Raw genomic sequence first — 27591 nt, forward strand, 5'->3', positions numbered from 1 at the left:
TTAAAAGAGGCCGTAGATGCAGCTTTCCTGACATGGTTGCTGCCCACGTGTCCCCGGCGGCAGCAGTTACATTTGCAACTTGGGGCAGAGAATAGGTTTGAAGACTGTCTGGACATTTTCCATCAGGACAAGATCATACCGACATAACTGGGGCCTGGGAAAACACGACAGAAATACCCTTGTCAATAAAATCATAGCAATACCACGTTCTTGTCAAGTCAACTGCATTATATCCTTAGGATATAAAATTATGCAGCAGATGTTTCTAATGGAATAGGAAAAACGCTTCCGGTAAGTAAAACATCCACAGCCAGAAAGCAGAACATAAAATGTTATCCCCATCTGACTTCAACTAGGTCTAAAAGCAACGATAGAAATAACCAAAACTGTTAACAGTGGTTACTTCTGAATGATATTAGGAGTGATCTTTTCCTGCTTCCTAACACTTTCTGTACTTTCCAGACTTTATAAAATTGGCATGTTATCTCTTTGAAAATTAGGAAAGTACAAAAAAAAATCCCACCATTTTAAGATGTAATGACTATTCTCTTAGAGGAAATTTGTATTAAATATTTTAGGGTGTCCTTAACCTTCAAGAAAAAGTTGCTGATTACATCATTGCCTGTCTCTTTTTCCGCCCACAGATTAAAAGTTAAGACCACATGGTAGAGTGGCATTTATCACAAAACATACAAATATAGCCCTGTACTTTAAAAAAAATCCCCTCTCTCTCTTTATGCACACACATTCACTTTTTCTGAATCCGTTGATAATAGGTTGTTTGCTCCTCAATATTTCTTAACACTTCTGTGTGTATTTTCTAAGAATAAGGAGATTCTCAATGTACTTATCAAATTTAACACATAATATTGACATTGTCAAAGGGAAAAAATCCAATTTTTCTTTAACCTTATATATATTAATCTCTGTTTTCTCAGTCTGCTGAATGATACAAAATTTCTTTTCTACAACAAACTGTCAACTACAAGGAACACGGGTGGTTAGGGAGGAAATTATGTAACTCTAAGCATGTAACACCATTATTTCCTTGGGTTACTGGGCCATTTATCTTTAAGCACATGCCAGTATAAATTTCTTGGATTACTGAGCAACTTGTTTCAAATGGAGACTATTTTTGGAAAACCCCTAACTCCCCTCCCTGTGAATGAAGAAGTTCCATTAAAATATCCGAAGAAGCCGAGGATCCAACAAAATCTTTGGTAAACCTTGCCTGAGGCTCACCTCTCTGGATGGACAAGGGACCTCAACCTAATTCGGAGGATCCTGAGCTTGTACTTAGGGCCTATTACAGATCCTGTAGAGAACACCAAGGAAATTGTTGCCACTTTGTCCAGATCTTGATTAAATCTTGCAAGCAGGCTCACTTGATGATATTTCTGAAACGTGGCTGGTTCACTGGAAAAAAGAAATAACATTTAGAAATGAGTATAGATGACTAAGGAGAGAAAGCAGCTCTGCAGCCTGCAAATCATTGGTACACAGCCTACTACTTGGCCCCATTTCCTGCACTTGCTGAATTTCATGTCCACCAAGTCCAGGCAACTGCCTAAGTGAATCTACTTACCCCAAAGTGACATCAGAGAAGAATGCTGTGCACCAGGCAGTGTGCTCCTGTCTTTATTTATTTATTTATTTGGCGGGGGGGGGGGGGGGGGGGGGCGGTACCAGGGATTGAACCCAGAGGAGTTAACTACTGAGCCACATCCTTGGACCCCCCCCCATTTTTTTTTTTTTTTTTAGAAAGAGAGAGAGAGGGCTGGGGATGTGGCTCAAGCGGTAGCGCGCTCGCCTGGCAGCATGCGTGCGGCCCGGGTTCGATCCTCAGCACCACATACAAACAAAGATGTTGTGTCCGCCGAAAACTAAAAAAATAAATATTAAAAAATTCTCTCTCTCTCTCTCTCTAAAAAGAACTTAAAAAAATTTAAAAGAAGAGAGAGAGAGAGAGAATTTTAATATTTATATTTTAGTTTTCGGGGGACACAACATCTTTGTTTGTATGTGGTGCTGAGGATCAAACCCCGGCCGCAAGCATGCCAGGCGAGCACACTACCGCTTGAGCCACATCCCCAGCTCCCCCTGGACCCCTTTTTCTAAAAATTATTTTTTTAGTTGTAGATGGACACAATGTCTTTATTTATTTATTTTTATGTGGTGCTGAGGCTCGAACCCAATGCTTCACACATGTGAGGTAAGCGCTCTGCCTCGGAGCTCCAATCCTTGCCCTCCCTAGTCCTTTTTAAAAATTTTTATTTAGAAAAAGGGTCTTTCTGAGTTGCTTAGGGCCTCACTAAATTGCTGAAGCTGGTTTTGAACTCTCAATCCTCCTGCCTCAGCCTCCCGAGCCGCTGGGATTACAGGTGTGCGCCACTGCACCCAGCTGGTGTCCTCATCTTTTGACACATCTCTCCAATCCCTGAAACATTCTGCAAGGTGGGTATTTTTTTTCCTATTTTACAGACAGGGCAAAAGCTGCTTGAAGAGCTTAAGTTCCCCACAAGACAGGGGTTACGAACTCAACTCCAAGTTCAAAGTTATGGTCTTTTCATTAAACTGCATTGCTAGAGACACACAGAGATTTCTAGCCAAACTGGACACTAACAGAGAAGTTATCCTTAAGCACATTTTTTTTTTTAGTCCTGTCTCTCAAGATGAACCTTAGGCTAAATCTATGTTCTAGTACTTTCCTCAAGTATGTGAAGATGTTTTCTATACATGGAACCCCAGAGGTCCCAAGAGAAATCACTGGGGAGGTTCAGCACAGTCCTTGTCCCACTGCAGAGCTGGAAGAGGAGGTCACAGAGAGCCGAGGAGTCTCCTAGGCTCAGGAACAATGGGCTCACATCAGAAATGATTCTTAATTTGGAGGGTTAGTGATGTAAGCAGGTATCTGTCATCCCAGCCCCAATGGAATCAAGTCTGAGTCTTGAAATACAGAAGGTACCCATATATATATATATATGGCATGGGGCATTGAATCCCAGGGCGCATGACCCCTGAGCCACATAGTTGCTTAGAGCCTCACTAAGTTGCTGAGGCTGGCTTTGAACTTGCAATCCTCCTGCCTCAGCCCTCAAGCAGCTGTGATTACAGGTATGCACTACCACTTTCAGCCCAGATTTTGGTTCCTAAATACCATCTCCACTAAAAGAAACCAGGGTTTCCTGGAGAAAGAGTTGACTCCCAGGCTGGGGCAGGGAAAGTGCAAGGTGATCCTAAGACTGTCTGTGTGCCCAAAAGGAAGGAAGTGCTTCAGGGAATGATGAAAAAATTCCATAGGTATAGAATCACTTCACACCCATTAGGACGACAGGTGTTGGTGAGGATGTGGAGAAATTGGAACCCTGGTGCAGTACCGGTGGGACCAGAAAATGATGCAACAGTCATGGGAAATTGGATGACAGCATGTCAAAAATAGAATTACCACATGGGCCAGACATTCCACTTTGAACATCCAAAATAATTCAAAGCAGGCACCAGCATCCATCAATAATTGAATGGGGGTAAACAAAACATGGTCGATACATATAATGGAATAATATGCAGCCTTAAAAATGAAGGAAATTCTGTCACATGCTACAATATCAACGAATCTTGAGGATACTATACTAAGTGAAATAAGCCAGTCACAAAAAGACAAATACTGTATTGATTCCTCTTATGTGAGCTATCTACTATTGTCCAATTCACAGAAAGAGAAATAGTGTTTACTAGGGGCTGGGAAGAGTAAGGAAAGGGGAGTTGTTTAATGAGTACAGAATTATTGCTTTGCAAAATGAAAAAAAAAATCTAGAGATCTGTCTCATGACAACATGAATACACTAACTACTGAATGGTACACCAAAAATTGATTAAAATGATAAACTTGGCCAGGTACAATGGCACACACCTATAATCCCAGCTACTTGGGAGGCCAAGACAGGAGGATCATAAGTTCAATGCCAACCTCAGCAATTTAGTAAGATTGTCTCAAAACAAAGCATAAAAAGGGCTGGGTTGGGGATAGAGATGCAAAGATGGTTTAATATATGCAAATCAATAAATGTAATTCATCACATAAATAGAACTATGAACAAAAATCACTTGATCATCTAAATAGATGCAGAGAAAGCTTTTGAGAAAATTCAACACCCATTCATGATAAAAACATTGAAAAAACTAGAAATAGTAGGAACCTACCTCAACACCATAAATGAGACACACACACACACACAAACACACACACACACACACACACACACACACACGTCAATTTCATAGTAAATGGGGGGAAAAATGAAAGTGTTTCCTTTAAAATCTGGAACAAGACAAGATGTCCACTCTTTCCACTTATATTAATATAGTACTAAAAATTCTAGCCAGAGCAATTAGGCAAGAGAAAAAAATAAAAGTAATAAAAATAGAAAATGAAGAAGTAAAAGTATCCCTGTTTGCAAATGATACCATTCTATACCTAGAAGATCCAAAACACTCCACCAAAAGACTGCTAGAGCTAATAAACAATTCAGCAAAGTAGCAGGTTACAAAATCAACATGCAAAAATCAATAGCTGAGCTGGGCACAGTGGCACATGCCTGTAATTCTAGCATTCGGGAAGCTGAGACAGGAAGATCCCAAGTTCAAAGCCAGCCTCAGCAACAGCAAGGCACTAAGCAACTCAGTGAGGCCCTGTCTAAGTAAAATACAAAATAGGGCTGGGATGTGGCTCAGTGGCCAAGTGTGCCTGAGTTCAACCTCTGGTACCAAATAAGTAAATAAATAAATGGCTGGAACGTAGATCAGTGATAGAGCACTTGCCTAGCACATGTGAGGCACTGGGTTCTGCTGGGGTTACCAGCACCCTGACAGAGCAGATTTCTGCTTTGAGGGAAAATAAAAAGTCTGAAAATAATAAGGAACAGAAGATAATAGACAGAAAATAGTTTTTTAAAAGCTGGGTGCCTGGTGGGTCTTCCAGCCCTGATAGGAGCAGGAACTGAACAAAGAAAAAGGTCCAAATTTTTTATTTAAGGGAAATACATCAAAAGGTTTCACTGTGGCAAGCTTCTTGAGGAAAACAGGATAAAGATGTGAAAAGCAACTTGTTTGGAGCCAGGGAGGTTACACTCACACACACACACACCCCCCCACTGGGGGCTGCATTTGAACATACGTAAGGTACGGTGTCAGCTGTAATCTGAACAATTGGCAACAGGTAGATTCACACCAGGAGTTCTCAGAAAAGCAACCTCCACACACACAGCCCACCCCACACCCGCCACATCCCCACTCCCCACCCACCCCCCTGCCGTCTTGTAATGGCTCAAATGAACCTATAATTCATACATGGCTTCCAACACTCAGCACCACATAGATAAATAAAAGCATTGTGTCCACCTACAACTAAAAATATTTTTTTTAAAAAATCAATAGCTTTATTATATATCAACAATGAATCTGCTGAGAAAGAAATCGGGGAGGGGGGGAATCCCATTCACAATAGCTTAAAAAAAAAAAAGGAATAAATCTAACCAATGAGGTGAAAGACCTCTACAATGAAAACTATAGAACACTGAAGAAAGAAATTGAAAAAGATCTTAGAAGAAGGAAAGACCTCCCACGCTCATGGATAGGCAGAATTAATACTGTTAAATGGCCATGCTACCAATACTAGAAGCAATACACAGATTCAATGCAATCCCCATCAAAACACCAATAATATTGTTCACAGAACTAGAAAATACAGTCTTAAAATTCATTTGGAACAATAAAAGACCCAGAACAGTCAAAGCAAGTCTAGGAAAAATGCAATGCTGGAAGTATCACAATATCTGACTTTAAATTACACTACAGAGCTATAGTAACAAAAACTGTATTGTACTGGCATAGAAAGAGACACATAGACCTATGGTACAGAATAGAAGACACAGAGACGACCCCACACATCTACAGTCATCTGATCCTTGAAAAAGGTGCCAAAAACATACATTGGAGAAAAGACAGCCTCTTTAATAAGTGGTGCTGGGAAAACTGGTTATCCATATGTAGAAAAATGAAACTAGACCCTTATCTATCACCCTACACAAAAAGCCAACTCAAAATGAATCAAAGACCTAGGAATTATACCAGAAACTAGGCAACTCCTAGAAGAAAATATATAGTCAACACTCCAATGTGTAGGCATGGACAATGAATGACTTTCTCAATAGCACCCTTAAAGCTTAGGGAATAATGACAAGAGTTAATAAATAGGATGGAATCAGATTAAAAAGCTTTTTCACAGGAAAGAAAAAACAAGAATGTGAAGAGTGAACCTACAGAGTGGGAGAAAGATCTTTGCTAGCTACACTTCTGACAGAGGATTAATATCTAAAATATATAAAGAACTCAAAAAAATGTAACACCAAAAAACCAAATTAATAAATGGAAAAATGAATGAAATAGACACTTCACAAAAGAAATATAAATGGCCTACAAGTATATGAAAAAAATGTTCAACATCATTAGCAGTTAGGGAAATGCAAATCAAAACTGCACTGAGGCCCTGCTCAGTGGCAGACGCTTGTAATCCCAGCGGCTCGGGAGGCTGAGACAGAGGATCTCGAGTTTGAAGCCAGCCTCAGCAACAGCAAGGTTCAAAGCAAATTAGTGAGAACCTGTCTCTAAATAAAATAGAAAATAGGGCTGGGGATGTGGCTTAGTGGTTGAGTGTCCCTGAGTGCAATCCCCAGTACCACCCCCCAATAAAAACTACACTGAGATTTCATCTCATACCAGTCAGAATGGTAGTCATCAAGAATACAAACAATAATAAATGCTGGAGAGGATGTGGAGAAAATAGAACACTTTACACTGTTGGTGGTATTATAAAGTAATACAACCACTAGGGAAATCAGTGTGGAGATTCCTCAAAAGACTAGACATGGAACCACCAGATGACCCAGCTATACCACTCCTTGGTATATATCTTGAAGAATTAAAGTCAACATACTATAGTGATACATGCAGACCTATGTTTATAGCAGCACAATTCACAATAGACAAACTGTGGAACCAGCCTAGATGCCCATCAACAGATGAATGGATAAAGAAAATGTGATATATATACACAATGGAATTTTATTCCGTCATAAAGAAAAATGAAATAATGTAGTTTCAGGAAAATGGATGGAACTTGAAACCATTATGTTAAGTGAAATCAGCCAAAGACAGAAGGTCAAGGGTCATATGTTTTCTCTCATATAAAGCCAGAGAAGAAAAAGGAAAAGAAAGATGAGAGGTGATCTCATGAAAATAAAAGGAGATTAGTAGAGGAAAGGGACTAAGGAGTGAGAGGAGGGGAAATAAGGAGGAAATCTCTGTGGAGGATATTTGCCAAATTATATTGCTATATTGTGTGCGTATACTAATATGTAACAACAAATCCCACCATTATGTACAACTGTGTGCCAATAAAAAAGACAAAAAAGTACACATGTCCTAAAAAAACAAAAACAAACAACAGGCTGAGGATGTGGCTCAGTGGTAAAGTGTCCCTGAGTTCAATCCCTAGTACCAAAACCAAACCAAAACAAAAAAGATGGTAAAGTTTATGTTATTTGTGTTATGCATCTTTACCACAATAAAAAAAAAATTTAGACAAAAATAAGTGCTGGCAAGTGTGTGAAGAAGTTGGATCCTTATACATTGCTGGTGGAGATGTGAAATAGGACAACTGTTTTGGAACACAGTCTGACAGTTCTTCAAAATACTAAACATAGAGTTAGAACATGGTTATAGAAGTAATAGATTTTTTAAAAGTGCTAATTATTTTAAAACTTTAAAAAATTATACACACCATCATAGAAAACGGAATACTAAAGAGAACTTGTTAAAAAAAAAAAAAAAGCAGCTATGAGTCTCACCACCTAAATAGCAATATAATATTTTAGCAAGTTTCTTTTTTATTACTTTTACATGATGGAGCTAATTTAAATCTTTATATAATTCTACATTTTTTACTTGGCATATTATAAGCTTTCATGTAATATATATCATAAAACTTCAATATATGAATAATATTCTATTACATGAGAATATTTAATTATTTCCCCATTGCTGAATTTTAAGGGTGTCTTTAATTTTTTTACTGCAAATTATATTTTGAGTTTCAGAAATATATATGTACATGTTATATTTATGTCCTATACTTTTCTACTTGTATAGCTCTTAAAAGGATAGGCATATGTATGTGGTGGGTGCCTTTGGACTTTGGAGGTGGGCCTATTGGGGGGAGTGGGTGAGAACTTGTACTTTTATGTGGCATATCCCTTTATGTTTTTTATTTGTGTGTTTTTGTTTTTTAGTACTGTGAATTATCCAGCTGTGATTTATCACTGAGCTATATTGTTATGGTTTAGAAATGAGGTATCCCCCAAAAGCTCATGTATGAGACAATGCAAGAATATTCACAGGTGAAGTGATTAGATCATGAGAGTCATAACCTATGGATTAACTAGGTGATAACTGTAGCCATACAGAGTGTGGCTGGAAGAAGTAGGACACTGGGGGTGTGGCTTTTGAGGTTATATTTTTTCTCTGGTGAGTAGAACTCTCCTGTTTCCTGGCTGCTGCTTCCTGAGCCGCTTTCCTCCACCATGCCCTTCCAACATGAATTTCTGCCTCATCTTGGGCCCAAAACTATGACCCTGGCTGACGGTGGACTGAACCTCTGAAACCATGAGCCAAAATAGACTTTTCCTTCTCTGAGTTGTTCTCTTTTAGGTCTTTTGGTCACATCAATACAAAACTGACTAAAACATACATCCCCAGCCCTCTTCAGTTTTTGAGACAGGGTTTCAATAAGTTGCTGAGGGCCTTGCTAAGTTGCTGAGGCTTGCCTCAAACTTGTCGGCCTCCTGCCTCAGCCTCCAGAGTCACTTGGATTATAGGTGTGCACCACCATGCCTGGTCATTTATAGTTTTAAAATGATTATTTTTATTGAAAAAAATCATAATTGTATATATATATGGGGTACAATGTAAGGTTTTGATACATGTATATAAAATGTGGAATGATTAAATCATCATAGTTGTTTGAACCTTTATGGTAAGCAAGAAAAACTTTTGTAATTAAATGTTCAACCAGAGGAAGAGTTAGAAGAGAAAAAGGGATTGTGGCAGGAAAGGAAGAAGGTAAAGGAGGGAAGGAGGAATAAAGGAAGGAAGAAAAGAAATCACTTGTGCCAATACATTTGTAGAGAGCCTGAGAGATCAAGAGCGGGGAAAGCAAGTAAACAACATGTCCCCTTATATTTTTTGTAGGACAAGGGAAAGCACAAACCTATAAATAAGAAAATAGGTATATCTGGGATTTAATTTCTCAAGCCAAGAGGAAAATAGCAAATGGCAAACTATTGCAGCTCAACTTACTGATCGATTTTAGATTCTGTGGTATTTCCATCTCTGTCTCTTAATTTGATTGTAATAGACCCTCTTCTGATGTTCTTGTTCCAAGATATAATGTCCACAAAGTAATGATACACTGCAGAACAGGGAGAGAACATAATAAGAGGTAGCCCCAAATGCTCCACTGGAGGGCCGATTCCTGGAAGCCCAACATCCCTAATAATTGAGTTTCCTTTTCTCTTCCTTTGAAGTTTCTCTGAAAAGATCCGGGGCAATATTTTCTATTGTTCTTTTTTTTTTTTCTTTGGCAAAAATGGCATGAGTGACATCAGAGTTCACTGGGACCCAGTCACCATGTTCAGGCATCCCAGGTTCCCACCAAATGGATTAAGGTCTCCTGGCCTATGGCTACATGTGATTGGTTCACTTCCATCCAGCCCATCTTATGCTAAAATGATCAAGTTGCCACTTGGAGATACTCCATGGCCAACAAGGTCTTCCATAATTTGAGTCATGTCTACTACCTACCTGGTGCACCTTGAAGTCTCCTTCCTACCTCTGCCATGCCACCCACACCTCCTGCACTACCAAGCTCTCTCTTGCTCTTGGGCCTTCCCTGTGCCTGGACATCCTTAATGGCCCATTTTGCGAAGTTGTCCTTTGGGTTTCAGCTTAATGTCATTTCCTCTAGGAGCCCCTCCCTGGCCCTCGGACTAAGTCAGTTCTCCTTTCTTTGAGTCCCTGTTATGCTCTGGACTTTCTCCATCATAACCCATCATGCTCCACTGTAAATACAAAGTGAAAAAAAGTGGTAAAGATGAGTACATCTATGTACATATTGCCTGAAAAATGGGTTAAAAAACAAGATCAGAGGGCTGGGGTTGTGGCTCAGTGGTAGAGCACTTGCCTCACATGTGTGAGGCACTGGGTTCTCTTCTCAGTACTGCATGTAAATAAATGAATAAAAATAAAGTCCATCAATAACAAAAAAAAAATCAGAAAACAAGGTAGAATTAAAATATACTACAACAATGAATCGTTATTACTTTTTATAATCCCTTCAGTAAATCTTACAGGCACCCAATAATTCCTCTTGAATAAATGATACACAATGCATTCAGAGAACTATTTTTTCTTCCTTACTATTTGCTCTTAAAGGTCAAGTGGTTTGGGGCAGATAAGGATCTCTACGTGACAGGCAGATTTGCTCTCTCTTGGTCAGACTTGCAAGGAAAGTGAAAGAGACTCAGGAAGATGATGGTTCCGTGAAGATAAGGCCAGCTCTGGAATGTCCTTTCATGGCCCTTATTGCTCAGGGGATTGCCCCATAGAGATGAGGCAGATGCCCAACCCTGGGCTGCCATGTATGGCTCCAAAGAAAGAGGGAAACCCAGGGATCTGCTGTCTTTTAGGACAGTTGCTCCCAAGAAAAGTGATAAGGAGTAAAAGATTGCAAGGAAGGCCTGGCATGGGGGCACATGACTGTGTTACTGGTGGCTGGAGGCTGAGGCAGGAGGATCACAAGTTTAAAGCCAGCTTCAGCAATTTAGCAAGGTCCTTAGAACTTAGACCCTGTCCCAAATTTTAAAAAAAGAGGATCTGGGGATGTGGCTCAGCTCAGTGGTTGAGCACCCCTGGTGCTCAACAACAACAATACCAAACAACAACAACAATAAAAAAAAAAGATTGCAAGAAAGGCATACATCTTCCCAGGCAAATCCTGACGGCATATAGAGCATTTAATCAACTGCTGTCCTTCCATCTGGAATACTCAACCTCTTGATGTCTTGAATTTGTCATGGTTGCTGTAGAGCTAGGACTGACCCGTAAGATGTGCCTGCCACCTTAATTTTCCTAGCCCCAATGTCCATCATGTCTCTTGAGGAATCAAGTGATTTCCTGGAATATCTTAGTGGTTACTATGGCCACTGGTGATGCTAGCAACACTGATTTATTGATGTTTTAATCCTAATAGCCCAGAAGATAGGCATTATTATCTCCACTTAGCCAACCAGGACCCTGAGACCCACAGAGGTTAGAAGACTTGACCAAGGTCTCACAGCTATTATGTGATAGAATCAGGATTCTACCTAGGCCCTTCCAGCTCCAAACTCCAAGCTTTACCACGCCCTTCATTTGCCAAGAAGCAGCCAGGAAGCTGAGACTCAACCATCCCCACAATAAAAGGGTCAGTCAAACACCACTCACTGCAGAATGGCTCCTTCTCAGCTGTGTCAAAGAACGCCTTAGTCATCGGAGGATCTTTCTGCTTTAAGTAGTCTTTCCAATTGTCAGCATAATAGCCTATAAAACAAGTTGGAAAAACGTAACGTGAACACGGGTTACATAAACATGAAAGCAACAAAGGGGTGAGCACACTGAGACACCTGCAGCCACCACAGAGACAACCTGCCAGCGCCATGTGAGCACTGCAGGGTCCAGGACAGTGTCACCCCAGTGACCACCATTCTTGCCGGTTGTCTCCATCCCTAAGAGCTGGGGTGCAGAAGGACCCTATAATGGCTTTGACCCCTTTACTGGTTCTCAGTTAACCTGGTAGGGGGATGGGGAGCAGCACACTGTTTTGAACTAAAAATAGGACTGATGTTTTACAGTAATACATTCATTTTCTACATTAAAACAGATTTAGGTTTAGACCTAAAATAGCATCATTATTGCAAGGCAAGGTGCTTTTTTATTTTCCATTTTTGGGGGGTTGGCAGTTCTTGAAATAGAACCCAGGGCTTCATGCATGCTAAGCACATGCTCTACCACTGAGCTGCACCCCCCAGACCCTGGGCTTTCTTGAAGAACGTTTTATTATTACAGAATATTGTACAGAATGTGGGCTTGCCAGATAACTATATCACCAAGCAGGTGAATGTCTCCCTTTATATCTATGCCTGCAGGAGGCAAGGTTGGGTGCTGTTTTACGACCTGTTTCTCTCCTATGGCCTCCAGACTCTGACTTAACTGATAGGGCAGAGGACACAGACACTGCTATTAAAAAAAAAAAAAAAATCACCCTCTCTCAGTGACTCTAATGTACAATCAGGGTTGAGAACCCCTATGTATAGTATGTCCTGCTGTTAACTTGGATTTCCTTTTAGGAAAAATCAGAAAATCCTCATGGCTTTCCACTTTCATAGTTTTAACCACTTAGGATATTTCCACCAACCCCTAGTAAATATCCAAGCAGTACCCATGGCATCTTTGACCCCACCCCAGCCCTGTATACCCATAAGAGCCAGAGGATGGAGTGAGGGCATCCCCCACCCCAAACCCCATAGTGGAATTGAACTAGGGCACTCTACCACTAAGCTACATACATCTCCAGCTTGTTTTACATTTTATTTTGAGGCAGGCTTTCACTAAGTTGCCTAGTCTGGTCTTGAACTTTTAATCTCCTGCTTCAGTCTCCAAGTAGTTGGGACTGCAGATGTGAGCCACCATGCCCAGCTGTCAGTAAAGGCATTTATGGACACTAGTTAGAAGGGACCACTCAGCTATGTCATCTGGCAGAAGGTCTCTGTCTCACTGTGGACCCTTGCCCAGTAGAGAGGGTGTTCCAGCCCTCGCAGGAACAGGCTGTGTAATGTGGCTGTGCTCTGAGTAGGCTGCGCTACCTGCTGGGTGGAATCCTACACAGATTGCTCTTCTACCAATTTTTGTAATTAGGAGACTAGAAAGTTGGCTCAAAAAAGCTGCCTAGAATGTTTTATGGGTTTTTTAAATTGTTGTTGTTGTTAGAAAACAATTTTGGAGCCATTTTTAGATAGCAAAATGGTTCTGGGATTTGTACCAAAAATTTGTACCAAAGCAGAGGGGGAAACCGCTTTGGACCTACCCAGGACGGGACAGGACTGCTCTGGTGTGCCGCAGCTGGTGCACTTGCCGTTCCTGTAGTCCCTGTAGGAGTCACAGGGATAGGCGGTGATCTCACAGTCCTCTCTCAGGGAAGCCAGGTACAGGTACACGGACCTCTGGTGGTCACACTTGAAATACTTTATTCCTTAGTTGGAAAGGGAGTGATTCAAGGATAGAGCAGTAGAAGCATTTAAAAGAAGAACATCACATGTTTTACACACACAATTTCTCATCTCCTGCATGGCTCTGAAAGTTCCAATGTACTTGATCCCATTCAGTCCTTACAAAAAGCCATACATAAGGATTCATGCTGGCAGGTGGCAGAAGAAAAGATGACATTAAATTAAGGTTGTGACAGGAGTTAAAGCAAATATACTTTAATTAAATACTGTAGAGCCAGGGGTATAGCTTGGAGTAGCTAGAACAGGTGCCTACCATTTGTGAGGCCCTGAGTCTCCTCCCCAGCACACAGAAAACAAACAAAAACAAAAACAAAAAATAATGTCACTGTTAAATACAACCATTAGATCTCATCACATACAGTCTTTTATCTTGAATAACTTGACTCTGCTTCTCCCAAAATAAGCATTCTTGCATATTTCATTTACTATTGTAGCTTTAAATCTTAGAACAGTGCCAGGCACATGGAAAATTAATACCAATTATTTGGAAGTGCAATCTCCAGCAGGTTCTGCTACACACTGAAACCCCTCTGTCTATTTTTTTTTTCTTTCAGTGTTGGGGATATCCACAGCCTCACGCATGCTAGACAAGAGCTCTACCACTGAGCTACACACCCAGCCCTTCTGAGTAGCTGGGACTACAGATGCAGACAACCCCATCCAGTCTTCTGCCTCATTTCTGCTCAAGGCTTTAACTAAAAGTCTGGTTGTTATGGGTTCCCTCATCTGCTCCAGGTAAGTCCTAATAATCTCAATGACTGCAAAGTCAAAAGCAAGAGAGTAGTTTTGATTACTGCCACATTTTTCATTATGTCAAAAGCAACCAGGCCAGGCTGGGGTTGTGGTTCAGTGGCAGAGCACTTGCCTGGCACATGGAAGGTACTGGGTTGATTCTCAGCACCACATAAAAATAAATAAATAAATAAAGGTATTGTATTAAAAAAAATCATTTAAAAATTGCACATGTGTATATTCCTTGAAAATTTCTTTATGTTAAAATAAATAAATTTTTTTTTTTTTTTTAAAAGCAACAGGTCCTGGCAGTGGACAAAGACCAGACAGGTAAGTAAAGTATCCCAACTTTGTTTCAAATATTTTAAAGCCAGGAACCTATAAATTTTTATAATCACTGTAATAAAACAAAATCAGAAATACTATGGTGGGTAATAATAGCCTAGGTTCTTTATATAATATGTTGCTAGCTCTCACAATCTTGTAAGGGAGGCAATATTAGTGTCATTTTATAGATAGGAAAGCTGAGGCACAGAGAACCTACTAAAAAAGGCAGAGTTGGAATTCTGCCACCTGTGGTCTATGGGGCTCTCAGATCTATCTGTTGCACTACTACTAAAGTTCTCAAAATACTGTCTCAGACCAGCTGTGTAAGCATCACCTGGGAATTTATTAGAAATGGACATTATTAGTACTTTCCCCTGAGAGGCTTGCAGCTGTCTGCAGTCTGTGGTTTGGTTTGGTTTGATTTGGTTTGTTAATGGGACTGAACACAAGGCCTTGCACGTGCCAATGTGATCGCTGTTTTAACAAGCTTTCTACATGATTCTGATATATGCTGAAGTTTGAGAACCACTGCTGTGCTGCAGAATAGAAGAGGCTGGGAGTCTACGCAGCAGGGCAGAGGAGACGAGGGTGGGGGATGGCACATAGTCTTACATCTTAATCAAGGACTGAGCCTGAGGTTTACTAAGACGCTGTAGTTCTTGATGACACATTAGCTGGACCACAGGATGAATTTACCTTCTATCTTATCAAAAACCCAACGGCAGGGGTGTTGTGAGAAATCACTCTGCATGGTGAGCCTGCAATGCTCACAACCATAACAGAGGGCCAAGGAATAGGATCAGCTGATATAAAAGGACAGAAGGGAATCAAGAGTTATCTGAGGAGGGCTGGGGGTGTAGCTCAGTAGCAGAGCACTTGACTAGCATGCAGGAGGGCCTGGGTTCAATTACCTACATGCATGTCACACACTTCAAACACACACCCCTCTGAGGAGGAAGATCACATAAGAAAAAGGATGAGCCTGGGCTGTAAATCCTCCCACGAGCATCTCCTCCCTGAAATTGACCTCAACTATAAGTGGGCACCAAAGGGCAGCAGCTTCATGGAAGTGGGTCACTTAAGAGTGAAGTCTTCCTAAACAGGTCTGGGCTGTTGGGTGGAGCAGAGTCCAGGGTGGATAGAAGTCAATTAGATCAGAATCTACCCCTTCTACTTTCATAGTGAATTCTGAACTTGGAAATATAGATAAAATATTTAAGGAAAAAAAGGGAAAGTGAAATGAAAATCAGATGACCCAGCCTGAGGGGAGGTACTTTCAGAGAGCCCTCAAAAGAGCAACCACGGAAAGAACAGCCAGACGACATCACCCGATGACACAGAAGCAAGAAGGGGAGAGTTTTAGTGCAGGCTTAGTGGAACCGGAAGCTGGAGAACTTATGGAAAGCTGAAGCTGGGAAAAGGACCCTGGGTTATCTGGTGATTGGGAGGCTGCGCTGAACTTAAAGAAGTCACCTCCAGCAAAGCAGTGTGGGTAGAAAGTGGGGAGGTGTGGGTTAGCATAGGACACTCAGGAGATGGAAACAGAAATGAAGACCCTCGTTGCATGGTTTGATCACTGAAAAGGAGGAGAAAAATTTCAATAGTGGTCAGAGATTCCCTACAGATTTACAACAAAGACAATAAGCCAAAGGCTGAGGATAGGAGCCACTGAAAAAGAACAAGTACAGACACTAGGAAAAGAAGACATTAGGGAGTAACTGATAGGGGAAGCTCCCAAGGAGGGTCAGCAGAGGAGAGCATGTTGGAAAGGGAGTGGGATGCCTCTACCCTGGGTCAGGAGGGAACATGAGGGTGAACACTGGCCGTGTAAACTCAGATGAAGATAGATAAAATGGCTCTCTCAGGTAGGACGAAAGTCCAATCTAGCTCACCTCTAAGAGGTCTGGGGGTGCACAGGGCATTCCCCATAGTAGCCAAGTGGCAGGGATCTGTTGCCAATACAAGAGTGAAGTGGGAGGGGCTAAATGATAGGAGTGGGCACTAGAAGTCATGAACGGACAAGAAGAGGTTACAGGCAGGACTCAAGTTAGCTCCCAGGGGGTGCCAGCGGGTGCCAGGTGGTGCGATGGTGAGACAGGAGGTTGAGGAGACACAGAGATGGGTGTCAAAAGAACTAGAGATAATGAATTACTGATGTCACTCAAAACAGAGGCTTAATTACACAAAAGGGCAATCAGTGTGGGTAAGGATCTGAAGAGGAAACAGTAACCCCACGAAAAGAGGAGCTGTGGTTGCGAGTGGTTTGGAGAGGCACTGGTTGCTGCATCAGATCACAGCGTTTTCTATTCCTCCAGGGTTCACTTGTGCCCATACAACAGATCAGTGAGGAACAGAGACATCAACTGGGGTAAGAAGGACGAAGCATGGGGCTGGCACGGGCCAAGCTGGACTGGAGTCAAACCTGACAAGCCAACACTTATTGTTTTGTTCCTGGAACTTCCTTTTGCAGAAACAAGGGAGTTGGGCTGGGGATGTAGCTCAGTGGTAGAGTGGGTTCAGTCCCCTGAACCAAAAGAGAAAAAAGTCACGGAGAAACAGTGGAGTTGATAACAATATGGGGGATGTCCTTTACCAGCAAAGCACATTTTCTTTGGCTGTTTGTGGATATGGTTACACTATCTCACAGGATGCAATTTGAACCTCACTATGGTACAACATGGGTATCCCTGCTTGTGCCATTTCAGCCGGATCACTTTCAAACACTATGTCAATCAGCTGGGGCCATAGACAACTACCTTTTCATGCCAAGACCATCCTTTTTCTAGAATCATTTCCATAGTTGTTTGACTTTCTCTAGCAGTGACGAAATATATACTTAGAGCACTAGGGGTTGGACTTTAAAATCTATCCTCCACCTCACTTTCTTTTTTAAGTTGTAGATGGACACAATACCATTTATTTGTTTGTTTGTTTACTTATTTTTATGTGGTGCTGAGGATCAAACCCAGTACCTCACACATGCTAGGCAAGTGCTCCACCACTGAGCTACAACCCAGACCCTCACTTATTTTTTCTTTGTTCTTTTTCGTTATACTTGACAGTAGAATTTATTTTTTACACAATACCTTTACTTTTATTTATTTATTTTTTATGTGGTGCTAAGGATCGAACCCAGTGACTCACACATGCTAGGCAAGTGCTCTACCACTGAGCTACGACTCCAGCCCAGTAGAGTATATTTTGACATATCTATACAAATACAGAGTCTATCTATTATAGTCTATCCTATTCTAATTAGGATTCCAGTCTTGTGGTTGTATATGATGCAGAGATTCACTGTGGTATATTTACATATGTACATAAGAAAGTGATATCAGATTCATTCCACTGTCTTTCCTATTTCTGTCCCCCTCTCCCTTCCCTTCATTCCCCTTTGTCTAATCTGCTGAACTTCTATTCTTCCCCTCCTCCCACCTTGTTGTGTGTTAGCAACCACATATCAGAGAGTACATTTGACCTTTGGTTGTTTGGGATTGGCTTATTTCGCTTAGCATAATAGTCTCAAGATTCATCCATTTTTTGGCAAATGTCATAAAGTCATTCTTTTTTATGGTAAATATTCCATTGTGTATATAAACCACATTTTCTGTATCCATTCATCTGTTGAAGGGCACCTAGGTTGGTTCTATAGCTTAACTATGGTGAATTGAGTTGCTATAAACATTGATCCCCCACCTCACTTTTAATGTTGCCCTTCAACTCCCTATTTTTTTGTTTTGAGGAGCTAAGTTTGCAATTTATAATTTATATTTAAACCACTGCTATCTTCTCAGAAAAAAAAAAGTTTTCTATTCAAAACTACTCCATGAAGATAATATCAGATTTTTTAAATTGTACTTTTCAATCCACTATTTTACAGAATATAAAGTACCTGCACTTACCTCCAAATATCGTTTGGGGGCAACCAGGTTGATCCAATCCTCCATTTGGATAGAAGTCTATGTTTCCTAGCGGTTCCTTGTAGCCCAGTGCTAAAAGAGAACACACTATGCTTTCACACTGCTTTAACTCATTCACCTCTCATAGCTCATTTGCCTGCCAGACATAGGCAGGATTTGGATCATTATTGTTGTTGTTATATAATTATTGGTATACTTATTTAAATGTTTTTCCCAAAGTTACCAACCCAGTTAGTTAGTTGGAAAGCAGGAAGTAAATTCCACTATCATCCATTCCATTATTAAGTGATTGAGCAAATGGTAATGGAATTTAATTCCACTATTTCTAAAAACATAGGGATTTTGGTTACTCATTCACAGCAAGGCTGACAAAATCATATATTTTTTTCCTTACATTTGGCTGGGACCCTCCAATTGTCATGAGCTTCCTGAGCCTTGAATTTGCACTGTACAAATCTTTAATGAATAAGAAATAGAAAAAAATAATTTTTACTTAGTAGGCAAAATTTTTTGAAATTTAGGATCCAGGACAGTAGAAAGTTTAAAAACAATATTAGATAATGAGGTCCTGAAAAATTGCAAATTTAATAACTGCTTATTTTCTTTAATCATGTAGCCCTAAAATAATCAGTTAAATGCTTGATTAAGATATTACTGGGGTCTGGGGTTAGAGTGCTTGGCTAGTATGAGGGAGGCCCTGGGTTCTATTCCCAGCACCAACACCAAAAACCAAAACCAAAAACAAAACCTATTGAAGATTATTGATAATCTGAACGTGGTGGCTCACACCTGTCGTCCCAGAACCTGAGGCAGGAGAAATGCTAAAATCAGGAGTTCAAGATCCACCTGGGCAAGACAGTGAAAAAATCCCTGTCTCAAATAAATGAATATAAGATTTTAGATCTATATATACACATGTGATATGCACAGATATACACAGTGCATCATGGTATTAATCACAGTTATTATAGAGTGAGAACCTACATGTCTCTGTGGGTATGACAGCAGATGTTTTAAAGAACTTCTTTTCAATGTTCACATGTCTGCACAGTGGCCACTGGCAAATTCATATGAAATAACGATAGAGGCTCAGAAGACTTAAGAAATTAACATGACATCACTAGAAAGAACGGAATCCTGGGATCTGAGGCCACATCTGTCGGGACTGCAAAACTTATACTTTTTCCTTCAGACTCCATGTTCCAAGAATAAAAAGTGAATTGCCTTATTCCATTGGGCATCCAAATGGCACTGCAGTACTGCACTTAAGTAATACCTTACAAACTCCACAATAACAATGCAGCTGCTTTACCAAGAGGGTTCTTTTAAGTCAAACAACTGTTGAATACCACACTAAATGCCCAGGAGAGAGGGTCAGGGGTTGGTTTGTTTTGTGGTGCTGGGGATCAAATTCAGGACCTTGTGCATCCTAGTGCAAGCTGCACTACCACTGAGCTGCATCCCCAGCCCCGGGTCAAGGTGATGGCATTATAAAGAAGATAATGTTTAAATGACCACTTCTCTCTGTCCTTCTCAAACATGTACTCCACTTCCTCTCCCAGACATCTGTGTATAGTAGACACCCATCCTTGAACATCACCCCAGCCTCCATGGCATATGCCAACAATCCATGATGCAAAATCAGCATCTTGAAAGACAGAAATGGCCTGAAAGATTCAGACAGCTGAGAGCTGTTGGTGGGAGGATTGCTCTGTGTGGAGAGACACACACCTGAACTCGCCTTTCAGCTTAAGGAAATAATGAGAAGTAACCAACACACCCAGGAAATTATGCATCCAAACCCAGTTGCATATATGGAAACACTGTTCACGTGGGATGCAAACTGGCCTGACTGTGATTGGGCACAATGGTATATTTAAGATAAAAGACCCTGGGAAGGCCAGGCACAGTGGCTCATGCCTGTAATCCCAGCAGCTGGGGAGGCTAAGGCAGGAAGATTGCAAGTTCAAAGCCAGCAAGGCCCTAAGCTATTCAGTGAGAGCCTTTCTCTATATAAAATACAAAATAGGGATGGGGGTGTGGCTCAGTGGTTCAATCCCTGGTACCCCCCCCCCCCAAAAAAAGGGGAAAAAAAGACCATGGGAAAATCATCCCCACTGCAGCATGGATCCAGGGGTCTGGTTACACCAGCTACCTCTTCCTTTCAATGTTTCCGCAGATTTGGAACCTGCCTGGTAGGAAAAAGGCAGCTGGAGAAACCCGCTCTGCCCCTGCATGACAATCTGCCCCAGGGGGATTCTGTGGGTCTGGGGGGCGACTAACCCACCAAGACAGGAATGTTACCATCAGTGTCGGAGTGGATGACATCAACGAACTGCGCATCGCTGGGATCTAATCTGTCCTGGGGGGGCCTCCCGTTGAATAAAGGGCCCGCAGGATCGAGACCTGGAAGGAAAACAGAGTGGCTTGGCAGCCTCATTCCATGAGTCACTGGCACTGTGCCTCTGATGCCTCCCAGGGAGGATGGTTCACAGGCTGCAGGCTCCCCTCGGGTGGGCGAGCACTCACATTCCCATCCTGCTTTGTCAGGACTCCTTTCCACAGCCCTGCAGCTATTTCCCACAGTAGAGATGGTTACCTTGACCATAGCCCTGTGAACCGTACCCTGACTTCAGAAGGAAGCACAGCCCAGGCAGAGCTCCCCACACAAGGGGGCAGTGGCGGGGATACACTGGCTCCTCAGGAAAAAAGCACCACAGGGTGCATAAAAGAGAAAAACTAAATGCTATATCTTATTTTATCTCATTTTTGGTGATCCAGAAACCCCATTCAGTCCTTCCTTCTTGTTATTAATAAAACTCCTTTATAGCTTCACTGGTATTCATATCCCAGCTCATTAATTTGCATTGCAAACCTGCCAGAGAAGCAGGGCAGCTATTTTATAGATGAATGAACTGAGGTTTGGGGAGATCAAGCATCATGAGGCGAGCCCTGCCTCTTGGGGCAACCTCCTCTGGGTGTTGAGCTCTTGGTTTCACCACACAGAGCTTAGCAAGCTCAACAGGAAAGGGCAAAGCTCACTGGCCAAGCCAGGTATCAAAGAGGTTGCCAGTCCCTGTAGATACCGCAGATATCACCCACTCCATAAGTGCCTGGACTCAATTCTTGCCAATATTAATGTTAACATTAACATCTTGTCAATATTAGCTGGGCGTTTCTCACATCACTGTGAAATAACTCGAAACATAGGGGAGCAGCCCCTATGATATTGTAACCACAAAATAAAAACTTTTAAAAAAAATCCAGAGGCTCAAAAAGGCACTTATTAGAGCCCTATGTAAAGTGAAGATCTCAAGGGACATCTTCCTTGAAGCTTTAACCTGTGAATATCGCTTTTTAAAATTTTTGTTTTGGGTGCTAAGGTTTGAACCTAGGACCTTGAACATGCTAAGTTTCTGCTCTACTACTGAGCTACACCCCTAGTCCCTACAAATGTCATTTTAGATGACATCTCCCATCCCCCGTGTTACATATAAAATCCAACTTGAGCCTCTTTCCTTTAACTCTCCTGGTTCTAGCTTCAATCTCTCCATTTCTCCTCTCCCAATGCACTTCTGCTTCCTGGAGCCATTTATTTATCTACCCTCTTTTCTTATCTTCCCCCTCCCAGCCTTTCTTCCTCTTCTGTCCACTCCCAACTGAAACTGGTGTGGGAGGAGATGGGCAAACACCCAGTCCATATGTTGTTTTCAATACAACATAGCTTTAGAAAGAATGTGTCCCCCACCAGGAAGCTCCTCCTCCCTCCTCACATCAGACAGCACTACTTCCTGTCTAAGACAATGAAGAATGAGAGCCCCAGTTTACAGCAACCTCCAGGTCACTGGCAGAGAAAACATCTAGAACAGGGCAATTTTGAGAGTGTGAGGGCACTGTTCATAATCACACCAGGACAAGAGGTACAAACCAGGACTGTCACAAAAAACTTGGACTTATAATATCCATAGTGATATGCCATAGCAAGTGATCAGCTGACAATGTCAGTCAAAAAATTGACCAAAAATATGCGCGCTCACCAGGCATGGTGGCTCACACCTGTAAACCTAGCAACTCGGGAGACTGAGGAAGAAGAGTTACAAGTTCAAAGCCAGCTTCAGCAATTTAGTGAGGCCCTAAGCAACTGAGCAAGACCCTGTCTCAAAACAAAAAATAAAAAGGGCTGGAGATGTGGCTCAGTGGTTAAGAATCCCTGGCCAATCCCCTGCACTTAAAAACAAACAAACAAAAAAAAACCCCCAAGAACCCTGCACATGGTATGAACAGACAGACATAAAGCACCACCAAAACAAAAACACATTTTATTTAATGCAAAATATTGTCATGTCCATGTAACCAGTAAAAAACTTAATATTTTCTATATTCTGTGTTTTTTGTTATTCTTCTTCTCAGTCTTCTAAAGCTAATGTGTATTTCACACTTACAACAGATTTCAGTTTGCACTGACCACATTTCAAGTACTTGGTGGTCATATGGGACTAGAGGTTACTCTATAGTTTCTCCAAGTGTGGAGCTCAGACCATCTATATTTTCTGGTTAAAAATACAGATTCCTCGGCTGGGGTTGTAGCTCAGTGGTAGAGCGCTTGCCTAGCATGTGTGAGGCACTGAGTTCAATTCTCAACACCACATATAAATAAATAACAATAAAGGACCATCAAATATATATATATATGAAACAAAAATACAGACTCCTACCTCCAACTCAGGCCACCCCATTGGCATTTTCTCCAGCACCCCAAGGCAAGTTTCATGCAAACTTACAGTCAAGTTTGAGAATCAAATTTAAAGTATTCACAAATTATCCAGGTACTTGAAATGTTTGCAACCCATTCACCATCCATCATCTTCTCTTGGAGAAGTTAAAGATAGGGGATGGGGATGTAGCTCAGTGGTAGAGTGTTTGACTTGCTATGAGAGGAAAAACCAAGAGATATTCGTGGAGAGAGGCAAAAAGAGGGGCAGAAGAAAGAAAGAAATTGAAAACACAGCATCAAGCAGCCATCAAGACCACCAAGGTAAGTAATAGACAGAGCCATCTGATCCATGGGAGTGAGATGTGAATTGTGTCCTTAGGTTACAGGTTCCATTCCCACCCTGAAACCCAGTGAGCCCACCCAGGCAAGGCCGAGGAAGGGGAGTAGGGAGGGGAAATGCTTTCTGCCTCAGCTGCTCTTGGGGAAGATGGAGACTAACCTAGGGATTCAGAGAATATGGAGGTTGAAAAGGGAGCTGTGGATGATCAGCTGAGTCCAGGCTACGGGGCAGGGTCACATGGGCCCAGAGTGAAAGGAAGGCTGGCCTGGGAATTTCCATGGTTAGAGACATCACCTGTTGTAGTTCACTTTCAAAGTAATTGTGGGAACTGATTGGCTGGGAGGCTTAGGGGTGCACCTGACTTGCAGATAGAACGAGACATGGTGGGCTGCAGAACAAATGTTGTTCATCTCCACCCAGACTCTGCTCAATTGATGTCATGTTGGTAGCTTGAGATCAGTCGTGGTGGGAGTTTTAGACCCCAGAAAATCAGCAATTGCTACAAATCAGGACCTGCTTATCAGCCTGTCTCTTTTTCTATTCTCTTCCCCTCTCTTCCTCTTTCTTTCTTTCTTTCCTTCCTTCCTCTCTCCTCTGCCTCTTTTTCTCTCTCTCTTTTTAATTCCCACAAATTCAAACTCAAGCCATCTGACCTTTTTACAGGAGGAAAAATTTTAAAGACACCTTGCTTTCCAAAAATAGTAACAATACATTTTCAAACTAAAAAAACAATTTGCTTCCCCAAGAAAGCAGATTAAACAAGATGAGGAATCCTGAACCTTCAGATTAAAGCGAAATTTAAACAAATAACCAGGACAAACAATGTGACCTAAAATACATAGCCAGAATTGATGCCAGTCAATGTAAGATGTGCATGTATGGGAGAAAGAGAAAAAGAGATAAAGAGAGAGGGAGATAAACAGATAGGGACAGAGACAGAGAGATGGACACCGAGTCACAGGGATAGAAGTGACTTGCCCAGGGCAAGAGTTGGGGCTGTAGCTCAGTGGTAAAGCACCCCAGTACCTCAAAAGAATGGGAGAGGTCAAGGTCTTGGAAATAGAGAGCCACCCTTACCCTCAGCCCTTTGTGAATAGCTGTGGAAAGTTACTAAGCTCTAGGTAAGAGATCCCAGCAAGGGAGTCTTTGTTTGGGGTTTAACCTGCTGCATTTCTGAGTGTTTTCATTCAGTGTTTGCTGGAAAACTGATATTTACAGAGTCAGGCTCAGCAATCAAAATTCCGATATCATTTTCCTACCATGAGACTACTTCTGGGGACCGTGATGTTCTAGGTATATAGTTCCACATTCTAGATTAAATAAAGGAAGAAGACTCTTTTCAGGTCAAATAGATCAAATTCCCCAGGACATTGCAGTTTTCCTAGGTATAAGAGAAATTAAGTCACCACCCATCTTATCTGAGGCATACAATTTGTAAAGTGCTTTACATATATTTGATTAAATAATAACCTGAGGTTAACATTATTATGGTTTATCTTTTGCAGAATGAAGTCCTTGCTTAGAGAGGTTAGATAATTGGAAGAGCTGGCTTCAAATCCGAGGACTAGGACTGCCTGTGTAATATCCCCCCAGTGACCACCTGGCCCAAGCTACACCCCACAGACCCACAGGAGTCTTACCTGTAATTCTCCCCAACTTCCCATCATACATTTCTCCAACAAATCCAGATATGTGGGCTCCTAGACTTACTCCAATCATATAAATGTTGTCAAGAGAAGCTCCTTCCGCCTGGAATTCCAACAAGTCCATAGTTACACATTCTGAAGAGTCAAGGAATTGACTACATTTGGAGAAATTTCCTACCTATTGACTTTGGAGAAATATTTCTAAGTGTCTTACATCTATGGTCTCATTTAAATGTCACAAGACCCCCACAATATAAATACTATTCTTTTCATTATGCGAAGAATCTGAGGCTCACTGAAATCGTGGTAGAGATAGGGAAGTTGAAAGCATAGTAGAGCAGGATTCAAACCCACCAGCCCAACCCCAAACTTGTACCTTAACCTTTGTGTCATGGTGAGTCCACTCACACTGTTTTTGTTTTTGTTTGTACTGAGGATTAAAGCCAGGGGCCCTTAACCTCTGAGCCACATTCCCAGCCCTTTTTATTTTTTATTTTGAGACAGGGTGAGGCTGACTTTAAACTTGCAATCCTCCTGCCTCAGCCTCCCAAGTTGTTGGGATTACCATTTGACTCCCACTCATGCTTCTGCTAGAAACTAAGTGGACACATCTTTAGTTGTAGATGGACACAGTACGTTGTTTATTTTATTTATTTATTTTTATGTGGTGCTGAGAATCGAACCCAGTGCCTTACATGAGCTAGGCAAGCACTTTGCCACTGAGCCCCAGCCCCAGCCCTAAGCAGACTGGGGAAAGGGATGACAGTAGAATTTGATGAACACCCTTATCTTCATCCTGGCCCAGAGAATGAAGTCACCATGGAGAGGGAAGGAAACAAGGGAAAAACCTGGAGAGGTGGACCACACTACCCATAGGCTACTGGGACAGCTTGTCCCGAATCATTCAAATATTCTTCTCCCTAGACGGTGGTTTAGGTGGGGGCTTGGATAAGAATAATACTCATGTCACCTATCTTCTTGATTTCATGCCACTTGTCATTGTTGCTGTTGTTAAAAGGAACAATGCATGAGGTGGGTCACTAAATAAATTTAATTTCTGACCTTTGTAAGTCTTCTAGAAACATTAATTATCTCATCAGATCAGTTTTGGATAACTGGGTCACTAAAGCTCTGGCACTTCTAGCAGAAAGAACAGCTACCAAAGTTGAAGCTCTAGATGTTTAAACCGGGAAGCTCCTAGACAGACTGTCTCTGACCCATAAGACACTTTTATATGAACTAGAAAAAGAGCTGAGCATAATGGTATATGCCTATAATACCAGTGGCTCAAGAACTTGAGGCAGGAAGATCACAAATTTTGAGACCAGTCTGGGCAACTTAGTGAGACCCTATCTCAAAATTAAGGGGGAAAAAAAAAAAGTCTAGGGATATAGCTCAGTGGGAGAGCATCCCTGGTATAAAAAAAAAAAATCTAAATTAAAATTTTAAAAGGTTAGGGATGTAACTCAGCGGTAGAGCACTTAAGCATGCACAAGGCCTTAGACTCAATGCCCAGTGTCACAAATGAGAGAGAGAGAGAGAGAGAGAAAGCTTCCCCTTGCTATGATACTTTGTTGTCATATGTGGGAAAATTATCATAGTAAACATGAAAAATATGTAAATCTACAACATCTACAATGACAATGCTGCTCCCTTACATCAGTGTCCTGTGCGGTACACAACCTGCACCAAAATACCTGTGGACCTTACTTAGGGTCCTTCTCTAGCCCTCCCTGGGCCTTATTTAGATTTGCAGAATTTCACAAAATTGGCCCCCTTTTCATTGAAGATATCTCTTGGCTTTAAATCTCCAGGTAATTAGTCAGTTTCAATTTAACCACAAATCATACAAGAGAAGTCTTTCTTACCAACATCTGGTCGATAAATTCCTTCAAGATGATGGCTACTTTTTTGGTCTTATTAGCGGCGTGGGTGTATATGACGGTGGTAGCTCCTCGATTCCAATCAACAACAACCACGTTCATGTGTTCTGCAGAGAGCAAAGCCTCTACTAAGTCTCCCATCCAAACTGGAGCGGAACCTGTTGGCCGGAATCCATGAATAATGAAGGTGGTTTTCTTGGTCACATTCAAGTTCCCAAAAGCTGTTGAGTTGATGATTTGTGCGCAGGTCTGGTTTCTCTTCGTATAGAGCATCAGCCTCACCTGCAGCCCAGTACCCACCACGGCACTGTGAAAGCTCAGTCTGGTGAATGAAGGGCATGTTTCATCTGCATCTGAAAATAAAAAATAAATGGCATCATGACACCAAGGCTGCAAGAGGGTGCTGTCCCTCACTCACAGGAGCACTCATGCTCCTTACAGCACCTGGCCGAGGGCTAGATCTAGCTGAAATGAAGCTGCAAAGTCTCTCTTGATTCAGTGCTCAGAGGTAGCAACCTCTGGTTTCACCAGAAAACTATTCTTCCAAATCCTACCCTCCTTCAGGATCTAACCCAAGAGTCACCAATGAAGCC

General features: G+C 41.7%; 1 protein-coding gene across 1 annotated transcript; it reads right to left on the reverse strand.

Annotated features, from left to right (window-relative positions):
* Positions 1–66: 66 nt before the first annotated feature.
* Liph (lipase H) lies at positions 67–27349 on the reverse strand. Its single transcript, XM_027951563.2, has 9 exons — positions 26984–27349; positions 25110–25218; positions 20720–20821; positions 18398–18487; positions 13235–13399; positions 11596–11691; positions 9412–9523; positions 1243–1416; positions 67–154 (listed from the first exon to the last, which is right to left on the reverse strand). Exons 1-9 carry the CDS (start codon positions 27269–27271, stop codon positions 67–69), a joined length of 1224 nt encoding a protein of 407 aa, XP_027807364.2. The 5' UTR covers positions 27272–27349.
* Positions 27350–27591: the final 242 nt, after the last annotated feature.

Source organism: Marmota flaviventris, chromosome 8 (assembly GCF_047511675.1).
Source record: "Marmota flaviventris isolate mMarFla1 chromosome 8, mMarFla1.hap1, whole genome shotgun sequence".
Classification (NCBI taxonomy): Eukaryota; Metazoa; Chordata; class Mammalia; order Rodentia; family Sciuridae; genus Marmota; species Marmota flaviventris.